Raw genomic sequence first — 15,382 nt, forward strand, 5'->3', positions numbered from 1 at the left:
ATGTGTATATAGATATCAACGTAACGTAATGTACGCCAGTTGGTGGACGCTTGTATCTAATGTGACTTACAGTGCTAGGAGTTGATTCCTTTTTAGCATGGGTGAGTTATTACCCCCACAATGAGTTGGTGACATACTCTACCCATTGAGCTATAAAGGGCCACCACTCTATGTCCTTAAATGTAATTAGGTTTTGACCTGATTTCCCCTCTGTGGTTGTAGCAGACCAAACTCAGGGACATGGGGGTTAACTTATTGACTCTTCATCGATTTACATTTGTCTCTTTGCCAGATTTGCGTCCACAGGGAAACTCACCGGTCACCTTGGTCCGGTCATGTGTCTGACTGTGGACCAGACAGGAAACAATCAAGACCTGGTGATCACCGGGTCCAAGGACCACTACATCAAGGTGTGTGTCCAGTGATTCATCTATTTTCTCAACCAGGTCACTTGCACTGAGATTGACATCTTTTTCATGTGAGCTCTGGCTAAGAAGGCAGTATATAAATATTTTGGCATGAAAATATGGTACATGGTTAAAACAAAAGATTCATAAATAAAAGCAATCCATTGAATACAGTGCAATGACTAGTGAAGTCAATCAGGCTCCATTATGCAGAGATGGAGGGCAGCACACCCTCTGGCGGCCATATTTGAGGTCCTCAGCTCTTGGGCAACAATAGTTTTGAATATGACTCGGTCAGAATACGACTTGAATAGACATGGTACATTTCTGTGCTGTTTTTGACTGGGCCTTTCATTTCGCCACTGATTGATTTTGTGTTTGTCAGCTTGTTAGATAGCTAACCATAGTATTTGGTCAGCTAACCAACTGTCTTATTAACACATCTAATTTTCACACTAGTGAATGTATCTAGTAGAAGCTTGCTTTAGTAGTGGCTTGAGGTCGCATCAGTTGATTTAGCTAACAAAGCCAAACATGGGTTCACAGAACTGACTTTTCAAGCTACAACTCAGTTTGGGAGTAGAGACTAGGACTAAGACAGTTTCTTAAATTTGGAAACAAATATACCTTCTACAAATCTACCTACAAATCTACCAAACCAAATCTTCCCGGCCATCGCAGTTCCTTTCCCGAATTTCCCCACAGGGATTAATAAAGTGATATCTTATCTTACCTCATTAGACTAGCCTATTCTTGTTAACTTAGAACATTACTGAAGTGACCTACACCCACCACAACTACCGTTTTGCAGTATCTCTTTTTCTTGCCCAGTTGCTATATAAAGTATTTAGACATTATTTGCGTACAGTAGCTAGTTTTCCTCTGGACCATGATGGCGCCAACAGCAGTTAGTAGGAGATTTGTGGCGCAACTGCAAAACCTCTATAGAAAATCCTGCCTGTAGCACCTTTAACACCTAGTCTATTTTTCTGTTGCAGCTGTTCGATGTGACTGAAGGCTCTCTGGGTAGCATCAGCCCCACGCACAACTTTGAACCGCCACATTACGACGGCATCGAGTCTCTGGTGGTCCAGGGGGACATCTTGTTCAGTGGCTCCCGGGACAACGGCATCAAGAAGTGGGACCTGGACCGCAAAGACCTGCTGCAGGTACTGGAGGTTTACAAGGCGGCTTTGACCACAATGCATCCCTGAGGAACATCGGTGTTGAAATAATGAGTGATATACTAAATAAGTATTGAGGAAATTGATTAGAAGGGATGTAACAGTACATTCAGCTAACAGTTTGGTTTGATACACAATCCTGGGTTCACGATTCAATATTATCGCAATATTTTGAACAAAATCTGAATGAAGACTGTTATGACTGAAAAAAGCCTGACTAATATGCATGTGTGATTGCATACTGTATTTTCAATCTTCTCTCCAACAGCAAGTGCCCAACGCTCACCGTGATTGGGTGTGCGCCCTGGGCGTCGTCCCCGGCTCCCCGGCCCTGCTGAGCGGCTGCAGGGGAGGGGTGCTCAAACTGTGGCATACGGACACGCTGGGGACCTTGGGGGAGCTCAAGGGTCACGAGAGTCCCATCAACAGCATCTCTACCAACAGCAGCCACCTGTTCACCGCCTCCGAGTGAGTCTCACATACACACACACACACACACACACACACACACACACACACACACACATACACACACACTTTCTCTGTCTCTTTCTACTGTCTTTTGCTGCCATGCTCTTCAAAAGCAATGAATAATAGGAATCCAAAGCACCAAGTAATCGGTCAAAAAATAATCTATCGGCTGTCAATAAAAGAAGGTTAAAAAATATTGGCCAACATGTCTTCGCCTTGTGGTTCTCATCAGGAGCTTCATCTGACCCTGATGAGAGCCATGAGGTCGAAATGTATTGATCAATGTTTTTTCTGTGTGTTTTATTGACAGCCAATAGAACAAATGCTTTTTTGACTGTTTATCGAGTGCTTTGGATCCCCGTTTTTCCTTGCTATAGAAGAAGATCAATCCAACATCCAAGAACAAGATCCAAATCAGTTTGACCTTTTTTAACATGAGAACCTGAGAAGCGTTCCAGCCTCTCGCACCATCTCAGTCTACCTATCTCTACCTGCCAGTTTCTATCCATGCTAAAGATGGCAGCCCCCTGGATCACGCCCATGTATAGCCACTTATAGCTATTTCATTGATTCATGTCATTGATTAATGGGTTCTGTGTCACCTAATTGTAATCTGGTGCATCCTATACTCTTTTGGTATATGTTTCCTTTTCACTTTCTTATGTATTATATTGTTAAATGTTGTAATTGTGCAAAAAAAATATATAGATATTACTTGATGGTGTGATCATGTGATGAGGATTCAAGTCATGTAATTTGGACCCGAGTCTTTTTAAACACCTGTGAGGTATTGGTGCAGTTAGTAAGCGAACCTGAGGAAGCAACAAGCAAAAAGACGTGATTATATTGTCAGCAAAGCCTCACAGGGTGTGGTTGTAATCAATATGTTTATTGATTTTTCTTTTTTAACAGAAAATGTATAAGTAAATATATTATACGAAAAACAACATCAGCATAAGACAAACAAACAGCAATAACCACATAAAAAAAATTAACAGGAAAAGAATAAGAAAAATAATAATAATAATAATAATGATAATAAAGTCAACTAAAATAAATAAAATAAAAAAAATAAAAAACAGGGTGTGGTTGGATAATTTCTTTATACGGCGGTTTCCTGGTTTGATGTCATTCCTCTGGCATCACTGGTGTCATTTTCTTTCCCTGTCTTGCAGCATAAACGTCAACATCTTACCGTTTTGATATTCCTGTCTTGCAGTGACCGGACGGTGAAGATCTGGCGCGCCCGCGGCGGCCTGGACAGCACCTTAGAGACGGTTGACAATGCAGACGAGGTGGCCAGTAACTGAACACAGCGCCCCCTGCTGGCCTCTACACTGGAAGGACACTTAACAGCAGCCTGTGATGCCGCTGCCCTGCACTTTGACCCCCCTAACTTCTAAAGCCCGACACACACCTGACTCCCAACACACACACACACACACACACACACACACACACACACACACACACCATGTAAGCTTGATGACCGAGTTGACAAGAAATACAAAAAAAAATCTCAGCAGAAGCTAGAACAACAGTCTTTTTTCAGACTCTTATTCTACGTATTATCGATGACTCTTTGCAGAATAAACTCTCGTCTTTTTTGTTTTTCTTTTCTTTTGCTCGGTCTGCGCCTCAGACTCACTACAATAACTCAGTAAGGTCATACACATGCACATTTACTCACAAGACATGTAATTATCTGAAGAGTCGAACGTGGCTAACACACTCACAGAGGGATAACTCTGCTGCTCAGCTTACATTTAGTGCTGTGCCAGTATACAATACTCCCATAGACGTGCACTTACCCAGAAAAACAGGGTACCAGTGTGTTTTGTGGGGAAAAAATAGACGTATGATGGAAAGAGAGAATGAGTGGAGACAGTAGAGGAGAAAACTTTGGTAGAGATACCGGGTTGGTAGCTGGTCTTCACAACCCAGTTCTCCGGTTTCATGGGAACGGATTGTTTCTCTGCACTGTAAGCAGAACCGATGTCCCCGCGCTCCCCTCCCCAAAAATAACAAAAGTGGCTTTATGTGAACAAGACAAATCACCGTTCCCCTTAACTTTCTCTCTCTCTTGCTTTTTTCTGTGTTCCCTCTTCCAATTTCAGCAGCTGCTTAAGATCGGCGACCAAAATTGTGAAACTTGTCTTTACTGTCCTGCACTGTACTTGTGAACACAAATACACTACAGTAGTAACACAACTCACTCTTAAGCACTTGTAAAAACCTACAGTACTAGTCTTTTCTGGGGAATTAATCCTTCCTAACTCTCTATATGCAGGTTCAGCGTTTGAGGATATCCACACTCGTCCGTGTTTCATCGTATGTAGCAATGTATGTTCGTTCTCCACATGTTGCTGTCACCCTTTAAACCCCTCACCAAACCCCACTACTGAGTTCTCATCTTAATCCCATGCTGCTAAATTGTGTGCTCACCTTCAAAACCCTAAGAGGGCTTCTTGTTTTGGACTCCGGGTGAGGTCCGCCTGGTACCGTAGTGATGTACTGTGTATATATATATATATATAAAATTGTATCTTTTTTTTGAGAGGAGGGGCCTTCAATCTCTGCCTGTGCTGTAAGCCTAACCATGTAGACGGACGTCTGTCTCCCAATTCTGGTCCTTTTGGGACCTTCCCGGGAACAGTAATGGTCTCCCTCTATAACTGGCCTCTTTGTCAAGATTGTGTGCCGTCGCTTTTGAATGTTCAGTGGAACAGTAGGCATTATTCAAGTACATAACTAATGTATGTAACCAATGTATTTAACAAAAACCCGACTGAATGTTCGTTCTGTGGGACCACCAACCTGAATGCAGTCTCACACCAGAACCGAGAGGACCAGAATTGGCAGGAAGACGGCGTTGCGAGCAGCGTAATGCTTTGTAATGAACGGAGCCTTTGCTCCAGTGAGGTAGCAGGTTATGTTTAGTGGCCTGCTTTTGGTTGTTTTTGTTCATTAAGCTGTACTTATTCAACATATCCCGGACGTTCCCCTCTGGAGTTTTAGTAGCTGTTCCCAAATGGCTGATTCTGTAGCGATTCTAATGTCAGATGCCTGGTGAGAATAAATGCCATCTGTCAAAAAACAGCTTTGTGTGGTTTTCTTGGTCCTATCAGTCATTTACAAACAATCTACACAAGTAGTCCTGATATTAATCTAGGTTAGGTAGGGTGCCTACTCGGAAAGCTACAGTCGAGTTTTACAGTTGTATTTCTGTTTTAGGATTTCAGTTTTTTGGACATACAACTCCTGTTCATTTTCCTGTATACTGATTTTGTTCCCAGCTATGTTTCTCACCACAGTAAAACTACTCACTGTGAAGTAGATCATGGATTAAGAGAGGGAAGTATTTTTCTGGTTGTTTAAATGTGTTGAAATGACCACAAGATGGCAGTAGCATTACCTACAGGACTGAGTATGGGACAGTAGAACTAAGAAGAATCCTAAGAGTTATCAGTTGCCAAAAATATTTGCATTCACATTTTAGGCATTCAGCTACAATAAGTGCAACAGTAGAATATGCTTAAATTTTTAGAATCACATTACAAGCAACCTGCAGTAAGGAGAGTCAGGGTCAAAACTGCAGCGTTCAGACAACAGATGCAACAAATATGCTGATCATGTAAAAGTGCTATAGTAGACAAGATGCCACATACAGTACTGCCACTTAGCTGTGTGTGTGTTCTCATTACACGCAATGTGTGTATCAGAGTATAGTCCAATATTCCATGTGATTAGGGCTGCAACTAACGATTCTTTTCATTGTCGATTAATCTGTCGATTATTTTCTCGATTAATCGATTAGTTGTTTGGTCTATAAAATGTCAGAAAATTGTGAAAAAAGTCGATCAGTGTTTCCCAAAGCCCAAGATGACGTCCTCAAATGTCTTGTTTTGTCCACAACCCAAAGATATTCAGTTTACTGTCATAGAGGAGTAAAGAAACCAGAAAATATTCACATTTAAGAAGCTGGAATCAGAGAATTTTGACTTATTTTTCTTTAAAAATTACTCAAACCGATTAATCGATTATCAAAATAGTTGGCGATTAATTTAATAGTTGACAACTAATTGATTATCCGATTAATTGTTGCAGCTCTACATGTGATGTTTGTTTTCACCTACATAATTGCATAACAGTTTCAGTGATATATGCCCATTAAGCCAAGTTCAATAAGATTCTACAACTTACTAGTAGATTATTATTTTACAACTATTCTGCACATTTTACTCGACAACAGTACTACTTTTAACTAAAGACAAGATTTGATGTTGCAATCCTTTGTGCCATAATCCAAGGTGAGCATTCATAAAAAAAGCCCAAATCAGATCAACCCACAAATGGAGACTAAAGAGGATATCATGCTGTCTACAAGATATAAATCTACAAGAGAACCCCCCACTCCCAGGTCTCTGTAAATTCACTAGTTAGTACAATAGACACACTAAAGTCTCCATAGGAATATCATAGGATGATGATAAGACCATGCATGTTGAGCATGGTGAGGGCTGGCATGCAAATAAGTGAGACTTTAGACATTTATAGCACATGGGCCTTTGTTTTGCAGATCTAACAGGTGTTTGACCCACCGATTGAACTCTCTCTCTCTAGCCTCGGCCTAATTAAAGCTGACACAGATATTGCCATTTTTAGCTCAAGGGGTCGAGCTCGGTACCAAAACCTGCCACTGGTTAATTGAGTTTGTTTTGCTCAGGTGGTCTTTGTCATCTGGCTTCGGCGCGTCACTTTTGCACCGCTGTCCAAACCCCGAGCATATAGCCTTTACTGGCTGTGAAATGACAATTTTATCAACTCTGCCTTACCCTTCTATTTTGAGACTGGGCTATAAATACCTAGGTCTATGTATATAATGAGTAGTGAGCTGGGCATGCACAGTCCTGGTCCATACATTAAGAAATGTGGAAGAAAAAGCTGTGGTGGAGGTGTTGATGGTTAAGATGGGTCAGAAATCAATCAATCGACTTATCATCCTTTGATATTCCTATAGGGACTTAGTGCAATAGGCCCACGAATACATAGACACACTAACAAGCAAATTTACAGAGAACTTATCATATTTTATCCTTTTTTATCTCCTCTGTTCAGAAATCATATCTGACCCAGCTTAACCCCACACCTCTACGCAAGAGGTAAACTGAGCTTTTTCTTCCACAGTTCTTAGCTAAATCTTCCAAACCCATCCTTCCAAAGAGCTCCTTGTTTACACTCCACAACTTTTTTTTCCATACACACAGAACATACCGGTGCATTTGACCCTCTAGCACCCCAGTGACAGAAGGTCATACCGTTTTTTCCTGACAGTGTATCATTGTTGAAGAAAGTAACTTGCTTCGTGTGGGAGGGGAATAAATTGTATTGTACAGGCTGCAAGTATATAGACCGAGTCAGAATAACAATAACCTGTGTGCAGCCTAATTAATCCATAATTAGGCCAGCTTTATGTATGGTTGATTACCTGGCAGCCCCAGGCGTTTCCAGTCTTACTGCAACAGAGGGTTTCATGTAAACACTATCTTTGATCAGTGATTATTGTCCCACTTTTCCCTCTTCTGCACACCTACACCCCGCCCACACACACACGCACACACACACACACACACACACCCATCCCTGCCCACACACACACAAAGTAATACATTGCTCATTAAGCGTTTCTAATTTCAAAAGTAATATAATTTCTTAATTTATTAGTAATGTTATGTAATGTTTTTACACTGTTGGTTATATTACTTTCCAGTTGCACAATCAACACTGATGATTGCATCCATACCTGCAAATATGATTATAACTCAGTTGCCTCTCCTGAGTATGATCAGGGAAACCAGACTAATGTTATTGTCATCCTTAGGCTCTATTACATCAAATTACTTCAAAATAGTACTGAATGCCCCTTTAATACATTATCACCTCGCCTGTCTGAAGGGCCCCCTCTTCTTCGGTGCCCCCCTCTCTCCATTAGCAGCACCCCTGCACACACACACACACACATACACACACATTTGTATTACTTGTGAGGATCTTCACTGATTCCATTCCTTCCTGAACCCCTTACCCTAACCATGTTACGAAAAGGATCCTTTTGTAGAAAAATGCTATCCAGGTGAAAAATACTTACCTTAATTTCAATAGCTGGTGAAAGATAGTTACCTTAACTATGAAAGAGATTTACCATAACTGTTTTCTAATCTGTAAAAATTACTTTAGCCATCTAAGCAACCTGAAAAGCTTGGAAGCTTCTGGGTTTACATGCTTCTTCCTATTTATAGGTCTTTGGCAGTACCAAAGGAAGATTTACTATTGCAGACTGAGCATGAAAATGTTGAATGTAAAGTGCCCTAACCTAAACCGAATCCTAATCTTAACCCTAATCCCAAATCCCAACCCTAAAGTAGCCCTTTAAGGAAGCGAGTAGCAACAAAATGTCCTCACTTTGGAGGATTTTCCTCATCTTTTAGTTTTTATCCTTGTGATGGCATGCGGTCCTTATAAGTATAATAAAACACACACACACACACACACGCACACACAGCGCTCTTCCCTCCCTCCGCTCCGCCTCTCATCCACAGCACCGGGGCGCACAACGCGACGCCGCGCTGCAGCTCCACGTTTCTCTCCGGGCTTCACGCGTCAAAAACGGCTCGCAGCTTCGTTGTAAAGCGTCAATCTTATCTTTCCCCCCCACCCCCCCCCCCGGTTCCCCTCATGCCACCGAAAAGGCACCGGATACAGCGCGATTTGGACGACGAGTAGCTCGGTGAATATGGCGTGTATTGGGGACTTCGACCCTTTCACCGCTGCCATACCTGCCACCAAAGTTGAACTCACTGTATCTTGCAGGTGAGTGAAACGGCGCTGGATGCTCCTTTTCTCTTCTTCTCCTTCCATGCTGTTGTTGTAAGAGGAAGAAACGTGTGTGTATGTGTGTATTTATTCTCCAGTATTCTCTGTTACACTTGGCATGGAAGCATTGTTGGTCACTTCAGCTCACCAAAATGTTTAGTTGGATGGATGTGTCTCATAACCAGGGAGGCATGGAGGCTAAACGCACCAAAAACTCACTTTATCCTCCTTTTTTATTTGCAGGATAGACTTTACCCACCTCTTTTTTTAGCCTGGTTTATATGAGGTAAATGTCCTGTATCCGTCATAGTAAGTCGTGTCAAACAGGTGTAAGTTATATGAGGATAGGGCTTTTTAATGAATTCATGTTCTTCTGTAAATGTAACTGATTTTTGTCCGTATTTGTGGTTGTTTGCCTAATGATGGTCGCCAACTAGAGGCTATAGTATACACTCCTTTTTTTATTTACCACTACATCATTGCTCATGATGCAGCCAGCCAGCAGTGTGGGAATCAGTTGTCAACATTAGGCTGTTTACAGGGAAACAAAAGTGTGCGTTCACATATAAAAACGTCTTCTCTCTAGATTTTCATTGGATTTTTGCATGAAGGAAAAAAAAGAAAGATTATAGAATAGTGAAAGAGTGGGACTGTTTGCTTAAGGCTGTGACTGCTGTAGTGTTTGTCCATGGAGACTCAGGAGTTGAATATGGAGCCGGGCACATCTCAAACCCAGGGTACTGAAGTTTTAAATTTTATTTTATTTTTGGTGAATTATCTATCTATCTATCTATCTATCTATCTATCTATCTATCTATCTATCTATCTATCTCATTTTTTATTAGTTATTTTATTGGGGAGCTGATTCTCCCAAGGCATGGTTTGAGGCGAATAATGAACCCCACTGAGATTAAAAAAAAAAAAAAAAAAAATTGGACAGCACTGTGCTTCCAGTAGCTGAAAGTCAGCCAGCTGTACAAAAAAAGCTGTTGTTGCTGTTTTATGTTGGTAAGATAAAGGCCAGCAGCTTGACAATTTGCAGGGAGACTTTGGGGAATAAAGCCAGACTGGTAATGATCTTATCGATTTAGCGGTCACTCTCCCTCATAAGCTTAGGAAGATATTCCTTCTGAAATGATATGATCACCATTTGGAAGTAGCTAATAATAACTGGTTAGATTAAATTATCGCTGGCATGAAAGAAAAGCAGATTATGGGTTACGGTTTGAGTTGTGAGTCATCTCTAGACGTTTGCTTACAAAATACTTACACATAGGAAGATATAGTCGTTTATATTTTTGACACAATGTATTGACAGATACATTTCAGGTAGCAACATTTCCCCAAATGACAGCAGTTTGGAGTTAAAGGGGTGTTAAGTAATCAGTGATTTCTGTCAACCTCTATTGGCAACCAGTAGGAACTGCAACAACATCAACAGATCTTTAGCCTGTAATGGACAGAAATAATAAAGTCCCATTTTTCACAATAGAGAGGAGAAAGCTAGCTAATTAGAGCAAAGATCCAACAGAAATGTCTAGAGAAGAGGTGAAATATCATCCTGCTAAATACTGTAATAATAATACCGATTTGTCGTTTGCGTTTTTGGCTTGAGGACGAAATGTCTTGTGACTCCGGTCGCTCGCTCGTATCAAAGTCCTCCATCTTTCAGCAGTTGAAAATGCGAGTTGAAAATGGAGTTCACCTAGCCAAGTAATCGTTGAGTCTTTGGTATTGAACAACAACCTTATTAACCACCCGCAGATATATTATGGTCATTTTGTGCTATGGGGCAGGAAAAATCTTACTTATTGCACCTTTAAACACTTTTTTATTCACTTCAGAGGAGACTCCAGCGAAAACATTCATCCTAAGTACCGAGAGTCTTTGTCAAAGCAGGAAACTGACCTTTTTGTCTGTAAGCCACAGTGGCTGGTTGTTTCCAATATTCGCCAAACACATTCACTGTTTAACCATCCAATTTGTATTTTTAGAACAGAAAATAACCTTGAAACAATGGTTGGTTTCCTGCCCAAGTGGCGGGCAGAGCGGACACCCGTCCCGGCCTCGACAAAACAAAGTTAGCAGCATTTAGCCGGTGGCTGGTGTGGATTTTCCATCTTGGTCGTTCTGCATCTAGTGAAGCATCCGGTCGAGCTAGATCCCGTCCTACAATAAAGTCCCGCTTCACTCGATAAATCCAAACTATCCCCAGACTCATCAGGCGTGTAGTGGAGCAGAAGAGCTGACAGATTGATTAAGTCAAGTCCAATATTTTACGTCAATGAGGAGAACGTCCCCAGTCTCCTGCAACCGCACGCAGTCATACTAGATTCCCATTTGATTGATGAGCGCCTATCACTCTTGATCACCAGCCCTGGATAATACACACAAACACACACACACACACACGCACACCAGAGCTTGATGGAGTGTGGCTTTGTGCCTGCATATTATGGGGGGGCCCCGGCAGGCTTTTAGAGTTGCAGAATCCAAAGAGACACGGCCCTGCGGATGGTTGCTCCTCGGAGAATGTGCGCACAAAGACGTCTGGAATCTCGTCGCTGCGACTGTCATCCGATCTGAGCGGTCCACAGCAGAGAGATAGCCGTGACCTTTGGGCACAAAAGTTGGGAAGGGTATCCTATCGAAGAATTGACGTGTTGTGATGTGGCTGTATTGAAGCCGGACGCTGACCTGCTGAGAGGCGGGTCGATGTGTCACAGTGGATGGTGCACTTTCCTTGAGGAAGGCGAAGAAAGAGACAGAAAGACTCATGGGAACAGGGAAGCTGTACTGTATACACATTCCCTGTAAACAGCTTCATACTAGAGGCTACTGTACATGCACAGCAGGCATGAACACTATGTTGTGTTTATCAGACACAGTCGTTTTAGCGAGACCAGGCTAGAGTGACGTAATCTTCAGTAGTCAGTGTTTGAATGTTGGAAATGGTTTGAAGAAGGCGGCAAAATGGTCACAACAGGCTGCTGCCCAGAAAGATCCATCCGTTCTGTTGATCCTGTTTTCCTTTAAAGTCGCAATGAAACGAAAAATGAGTTTTTCACCTCGTTAGCCACAATCATTCTACATATCTTAATGTACACCTATTTAACTATAAATGCCCAAAAACATGAAAAATGAAATAATATTTATCCTCTCATATCTTACTTTTACTTTGCGGAAAACAGTGTCTTTGTTGGTTTTTTTAAGATTATTTTTCTCAGCTTTTGCCTTTATTATTATCGTTTTTACAGTAGAGGTATACAGGAAAGATTAGGAAAGAGAGAGAGAGCGGAATGACATGCGACAACGGTCCTTTCGAACCCTGGACGTTGCGGTTACATGGTACGCACTTTAGGCTGGAAACATACTGACATTTTATTACTCTACACGTACAGAAAGTGGTTGCATTGCGAACGGCATTGTTCACATACTCGCATAGCGTTAATTTTTGAGGACGTGCTCAAAGAACGCTCCGAACGACTGCAGGATACACGTCGGCCATCTTGCGAACGCGGAATTAAAGTAAACTATGTTTCTGCCCTTAGATCACTAAGCCACCAGGATGCCCAGTGTATTTCTAGTGGTTACTTAATGCTGTACCAGTAGCTGTACATAAACATCCCAACCAATAATGCCAGCACATTTTTTTTTTTCAACAGTCCCAACCTGGAAAACCCTGTTTCCTTTTCCTAAGACACCATGGTTGCTTCCCAGTGACTGAAATTTCCTTCATTTTGAAGAATCCGAAATATGTGACTCTCAAGATTATGTGCAAAGCACCGAGTCAGTTTGCATGTTTGTTCTGGTCCAACTCGCTCACTTTTGAACCGTCCCTCCTTGCATTAAGCCCCGCCCCAACATCCTGTTTCCACTGGAAATACGTCAAATTATGTAACCAAGAAAACCATCAAAATGCCGTTTCCTTGTGACTTTAAAGGTTCTGACTATAATCTACATTTAAACATAATATGGGATTGGACGTGTGTTCTGACTTCTCAATTCAAAGGGGCAGAGCTTTTGATATAAAGACTTAATAGTAATGTAACAGTAACAACTAAATGTTACTGCACCAGTGCATTTTGGGAAAAGGAAGCAGGTAGCATGACAGCAGAGAGCAAAGCACTCCCACATCCATAACATCATCTAAACAGAAATTATACAAATTGGTCAACAAGGGATATGAACCACAAGAAAGGTCAACAAGCTGTTATTTTCTACAAAATTACATAGTTGGTCATCATGTGTAGTTTATAAACAGTTATTTCTTGTTGATTTTTATAGGATGACCACACAGATTGATTTTTGCCCATAATGTGTTTTCTCAGATCTGCTTTGCCCTAAGATGGTCAGACTGCTGCGCGTCTTGTGGTTGATGGTTCCTGCTTGAGCCTTAGTCAAATGAACACAGGGCTAAAATTATGTAAAAAGCACTCTGAATTCTGCTGAGGGGAAAAAAAAAAGTCAGAGCACCAAGGCTTTCTGTGGCACTTTACATTGTTATTTATAATGAGGTGCAAAAAAACAAAGAAAAAATTCCTCCAGTTGCAGTTTCATTATATAATTTATCACCGTATTTCTTTGTCGGCTCTTTTCTTTCTTTCTTGTTCATTCTTTTGATTACCCATTGTGGTTTCTTATAGTTTTACTTAAGATTCTACTTAAGATTAATTCTTCTGTATATCTATTTATCTACAATGTTTTTCCACATAAGATCCTCGGTTTCTTTCCTCTCAACTCTATTCCTTTCCTTATTATAACCAGGTATATTTGTGTGCTAATAATTGAAACTAAACAAAAGTGGAATTAAATGGAACTAAATGAAACTAAGTGAAACAAAACTAGACTAAACTAATTCCTGCCCTGTGCTCTCGCTGTTTCGGGAGCCTCGGCTTGGTGCATTACTGCCTAAAATGTATTGGTTCATTGTATTACAAATCCCGCACCACTTGAGTGGAACAGAGCAGAGAGCGTAAAAACCAAACAGATCGAGCCGGCATCAGGTGGGCGGGTCCGAGCCGCTCAGACTCTCTGGGGGTCTCGGGGGTGACGGTCAAGGGGCCTGCCGGGCACCGGGGAGGCCCGGTGGGGGTCATGCCGAGTGGCTGCATTAATGAGTTTTTCAAGGAGTCATTTGGCCTAATTAAGGCACCAGCCAGCCACCGTGGCTTCAGCTAGTTACCTCAGAGAGAAGATACGGCTCCATCGCTTTCATCTCCCACACCTCCCCCTCCCCCCCTTTTGTTCCCCTGCTTTCATCTTTTGCATAGCCACTTCTCTTCAGCACCTCTGGGATTTCTTCAAGCTGATTTGAGGAAATTCTTTGGGTTAGTGAATAGAATTTGATGCCAAAGATCAAGGATGTACAAAGACAGGCAGTGTGCAGCGTCCAGGAGATACTGGTGAATGTGATTATAATGTAATTAAGGCAATAATGTGAGTGAAGTCATGACCCATGTAAACACCATACTGATGATGATGAATGAGATTATGCTCTTAGTCAAAGTGAGCGTAATTGCACTAACATATGTGGAGTGCTCCGATTTGATTGGTGTTAATAAACCCCAGTTAGGACATGTAAACACCTTGGTCACCCTGTTATGTGGAGGTGGAAGGGAAGTAACACTTTTGGAGTTTGGACGAGACCCAGTTTATGTTACGCTTGTTGCAAGACATGCATATCATGCGGTTTTTAGATGGTGACATTTTTAGATATGTGTCAGAAAAACCTAAGGATGGAGGATTTGTCAGAACTAGGGCTGCAACTAACGATTATTTTCATTGTCGATTCATCTGTCGATTATTTTCTCGATTAATCGATTAGTTGTTTGGTCTACAAAATGTCAGAAAACGGTGAAAAATGTCGATCAGTGTTTCCCAAAGCCCAAGATGACGTCCTCAAATGTCTTGTTTTGTCCACAACCCAAAGATATTCAGTTTACTGTCATAGAGGAGTAAAGAAACCAGAAAATATTCACATTTAAGAAGCTGGAATCAGAGAATTTTGACTTATTTTTCTTAAAAAATTACTCAAACCGATTAATCGATTATCAAAATAATTGGCGATTAATTTAACACTAACCCGGAAACAACTTTAACAACAAAAAAAATCCCTCTGATTCCCACAGTTCTCTCTGGATAATTGAAAGAAGTACTTCACTTATGTGAACTGGATATAGAGAGTTGTCAAATTATGGAATCATTATACGACTTAATTGACAATTGCCTTACTCGCAGTCACCATATTGTGCACATGCAAACTTAGCCAATGTCATGTTTTCCATCAAGTATTTTTCTCTTGTTCAGGTTTGAGGTTTTGGCAGCTATGAGGAGGAGGGGAGGGGAAAGTTTTTTCAAGTGATAATCATTTCTAAATAGTTTTCTCTAGTGCTTTCTCTAGTGATGATTGGTCAAGTCAGATTTCTAAATCACAAGCTGACCATG

General features: G+C 41.3%; 2 protein-coding genes across 2 annotated transcripts in view; both read left to right on the top strand.

Moving 5' to 3' along the window:
- The first annotated feature begins 296 nt into the window (after positions 1-296).
- LOC139665460 (kinesin-like protein KIF21A) lies at positions 297-5,127 on the top strand. The gene is made up of 4 exons (XM_071544476.1): positions 297-410; positions 1,406-1,576; positions 1,860-2,059; positions 3,282-5,127. The coding sequence occupies exons 1-4, from the start codon at positions 336-338 to the stop codon at positions 3,370-3,372; spliced, it is 537 nt and encodes a 178-aa protein (XP_071400577.1). The 5' UTR covers positions 297-335; the 3' UTR covers positions 3,373-5,127.
- A 3,719-nt stretch (positions 5,128-8,846) lies between these two features.
- The window catches only part of LOC139665451 (copine-8-like), a gene marked incomplete at its 3' end in the record, with an annotated part of 51,216 nt that continues 44,680 nt past the window's right edge, over positions 8,847-15,382 (top strand). The window contains exon 1 of the mRNA XM_071544464.1: positions 8,847-8,932. Within this exon, the coding sequence (XP_071400565.1) occupies positions 8,856-8,932 (77 nt within the window). The remainder of the gene's footprint in view (positions 8,933-15,382) is intronic.

The sequence above is a fragment of the Centroberyx affinis genome, unplaced genomic scaffold (assembly GCF_046629955.1).
Source record: "Centroberyx affinis isolate AG114_WGS23_722 - 3 ecotype Tasmania unplaced genomic scaffold, CSIRO-AGI_Caff_v1 ptg000248l_1, whole genome shotgun sequence".
Taxonomy (NCBI): domain Eukaryota; kingdom Metazoa; phylum Chordata; class Actinopteri; order Beryciformes; family Berycidae; genus Centroberyx; species Centroberyx affinis.